At 43.6% G+C, this 3,376-nt stretch overlaps 1 protein-coding gene across 1 annotated transcript; it reads right to left on the reverse strand.

The window, feature by feature from the left end:
* Positions 1-418: 418 nt before the first annotated feature.
* Positions 419-2,462, reverse strand: LOC121963984 (ubiquilin-4-like; the record flags this gene model as incomplete). The annotated part of the gene is made up of 5 exons (XM_042514219.1): positions 419-584; positions 1,172-1,394; positions 1,566-1,724; positions 1,893-2,155; positions 2,261-2,462. Coding segments are annotated over 5 exons (993 nt in total), but the record flags the coding sequence as incomplete, so codon positions are not given.
* Between the last annotated feature and the right edge of the window lie 914 nt (positions 2,463-3,376).

The following is a 3,376-nucleotide window of genomic DNA, read 5'->3' on the forward strand; positions in this document are numbered from 1 at the left end:
CCCAATCTTTCATGTTGCTGTTTGTGCAGCACAACTCTGTGGTTGTTCTGGCTTGCTGTATAATCAGCATTGTTTGTTAAAACCAAATAACTCAGAGCTGTGTTGTTTATTCTTTTTTTTGTTGTTTTGTTTTTTTTTTTTTTTACAATTTTCTGCAAATGCAAATAAGCTTAACAGACAATCCCCTCTGTTGAGCGTGCACTAAATAGCTGGGCTTATTGGCCTAATGCACAACAGGCCTCCCTAGATCCTACTGTTTACAATTCATTAGAAACTGCAGAGTTCAAGACAATCAATTGATTTCATATGTGGAACTCAATCTGAATAGCAAAGAGCTCTACAGCAAGCACTGACTCTAAGTAACCAGGATTTGCTATTTTGATGTATGATGGGTGTGTATGTACAGTACATGTGTTTGTGGGCACACATCTTTCGGTTTCATACCTGGGAGGCCAACTCTGGGTTTTGAGCCAGTGACTGCATCATGCTGCGCATGTAGGGGGCAGACAGCATGTTCTGCATCAGCTGAGGGTTTTCCGAGATCTGCTGCAGTAAACTCTGCATGCCCGGGCTGTTGAACATCCCTGGAACGCACAGGAAAGACTGGAGTTCATTTCTATATATGTGTATACAGCTTAGTAAATAAGTGACTAAAGTGGCTGTACCCGAATCAGAATTATGTTAGTCCAATCAGATTTTCCTGTTTAATACCAACATTCAAGGATTCTTTTTTATTCCATATAGAGTTTTAGCGATTGAATGGATCCAGCTCATAGTAACAGCGGCATCCATGTAAACAAGCTAACATTGCTAACAGTGGATCAAGTATACACAACATTTTTTGCTAACACTAAAAGAAAAAAAAGAAAAGAAAAAAAGCCAGAGACTGTAGACCATATTAAGTTGATGTGAGCTTTAAATTCAATATGTCTAGAGAGAAGAGAGAAGATGCTATCTCTGAGCCCAAGGTGCAGAGTCTCTTCCTCCTTTGTGTCACTGCATCATGCACGCAGCCGCTTGTAACAAAGCGTAGCGTGAAAGCAAAGAGCACTCACTCTGCAGCAAAATCTGGGGACCAAAATGTCCCCTGAGGTATGTTTCCAGTCTCCAACTTTCAGCCCTATAACTAAGCATGCAGGTGTATTATGAACCATAACCTCTGCCATCTTACCATTGCCCAAACTGCCAGGATTGATGCCCAGAGGGTTGGACACACTGGGAGTTGTACCCCCTGTGGTGCTAGTGCTTCCTGTGGTTCCCCCTGCACTCTCAGATGAGTTAGAAGAATTTGGTGGCCCCCATGGATTGGGCAGGGGCTCCCGGTTCTCTGTCCTTGAAGGCTGGGCACCAGACTCAGAATTCCCTCCTAGAGCTGAGAATGGGTTGCTACCAAACTACGGCGAAAGAAATTGGACTAATTTTAAACCAAAAAGCAGTCAAAATAGAGTTAAGCTGGCATGCAACACCAGACAAGGGTGATAAAATGTGTGAAAACAAATGTTAAAATGGATTAAACACTGTGCAAACAAACAAGGATTTGATCAGCAAACATTCCTCCCAGATACCTGTTCCCTGGCAGCACTGAACATGGGTTCCTGGATGTCTGTGTACATCCTCCGCAAGGCATTGTAACCTCCTGGGATGCTCTCCAAGTTGCTCAAAGCCCGGTCTTGGTTCCGCATCATTTCCTGCATCATGGCTGGGTTCCTGGCCAGCTCCATGGTCTGGGAGTTGAGATAAAAGGAGAGAGGAGGCAAGTCAGTTAAAGTTCACTATACATTTAGGAAGAAAAATCCTGAATAAACAGAAAACCAAAATGTGTTAAGAACCTACTGTAGTCATGCCTGTGCTAACTAACAAAGTGTCATTTGGCTCCTTTTCATTACCCTTACCTGTCTCATGAGCTCAGGGTTGTTAAGCATGTGGGAGATCTCAGGGTTGCGTTCCATCAGCTGCTGCATCTGAGGGTTGGCCATAATCATCTGTCTCATCAGGTCTGGGTTGGACATCATGTTCTGCACCAACGGGTTCTCCATGATCTGAGACAGCATCTCTGGGTTGGACATGAGCTGCCTCTGCATCTGCTGCTGCAGCTCCATGAAGTTAGCTGAGCCCATGCCCATTCCAGCCAGACCGGCCAGGTCACCGAAGCCAGCTGAGGGATGCCAGATGGGAAGGTGATGGTTACACACATTATCTTAGAGGAGCTGAACTGATAAAGGGTGTTTAAGTGTGATTAGTTGCACACAGGTGGACTCACTCAGTATGTTGGGCGTCTGTGTGGGTGGAGCAGCAGTGCCGGTAGAGCCTGCTGTGGAGGAGGAGTTGGTACCTGGACTAGAGGTGGAGGTATTGCCTGCTTGAGTGGAGGTTGAGCTAGAGGCCGAGGTGCTTCCGCCATCTCCTGTCCTACAAAGATCATTTGTAGAGAAAGTCAGTGTTTGTTTAAGGTGATAGTACGTCTGGACATTTAGTAGGGCTGAGCTATCAATCAAATTTTAGTTTGAATTGCGATTTTGGCTTCCATCGATTTTCAAAACAAAATAATCGAGATAAAACTATTTTGTGTGCATGACGAGTCTACCAATGTTGCCTTCATTTAGTTTTTTTATTTTCTAAATCAAGCCCACCCCTTCCCAGCAGATGTGTTTGGTTCCTTAGTCAAAACAGAACTTGCAGCGCAAATTTGTTGCTATATTTAGGGACCATCAGGGTAAGCAAGATATATATTCAAGTTTATTATATTGTATTCATTCCCACACATGCTGAGACTGTACAAGGCTCCTCTGCTGAGTCTCTCATCTGTCCTTTTTTGCAGCAGCACTGCGCAGGTACCAGACCAGCGGCAGGGTGGACACGGCTAAAAGTCCTTCATGACTGATCCTTCATTGAGAATTGTGTGTTATCGACACTCCCAGTTTCGACAGTTAGACAAGAAAACTGAAACAACTCAGTTCTGAAAGTCATACAATAACACAAACTAACGAGCAATGGCAGACCAGAGGCTCACTGTGCTCTGTGGAGTAAAATAACTGTTTCTGTCAGTGGAGTCTGGCAGCTTTTAAGACAGCATAATGCAACAGTGTCAGTTTCCTGTTGTAAAAGGCTGTCTAACAGCAAGGTAAAGCAGTGAAATTAGTCCAAATTTAACATATAGGTGTTTAGGTGGTTCTATTTTTATGTAGCTAAAATAAACTTTGCTGCTGCGCCTGTCCACAGTCTCCAGAAACACTAGTTTTACCTCACAGTTCTCATGCCATGCAAATGTTTTGTTGAGGATATTTCTGTTGAATATAATTCACCAAAGTTGTAAAATGCTTCTATTTGCCTCTATTTCTGTCAGGGGTATAATTAAGAATACTTCGTCCTACCACCA

This window comes from Plectropomus leopardus, unplaced genomic scaffold (genome assembly GCF_008729295.1).
Source record: "Plectropomus leopardus isolate mb unplaced genomic scaffold, YSFRI_Pleo_2.0 unplaced_scaffold13517, whole genome shotgun sequence".
NCBI lineage: Eukaryota > Metazoa > Chordata > Actinopteri > Perciformes > Serranidae > Plectropomus > Plectropomus leopardus.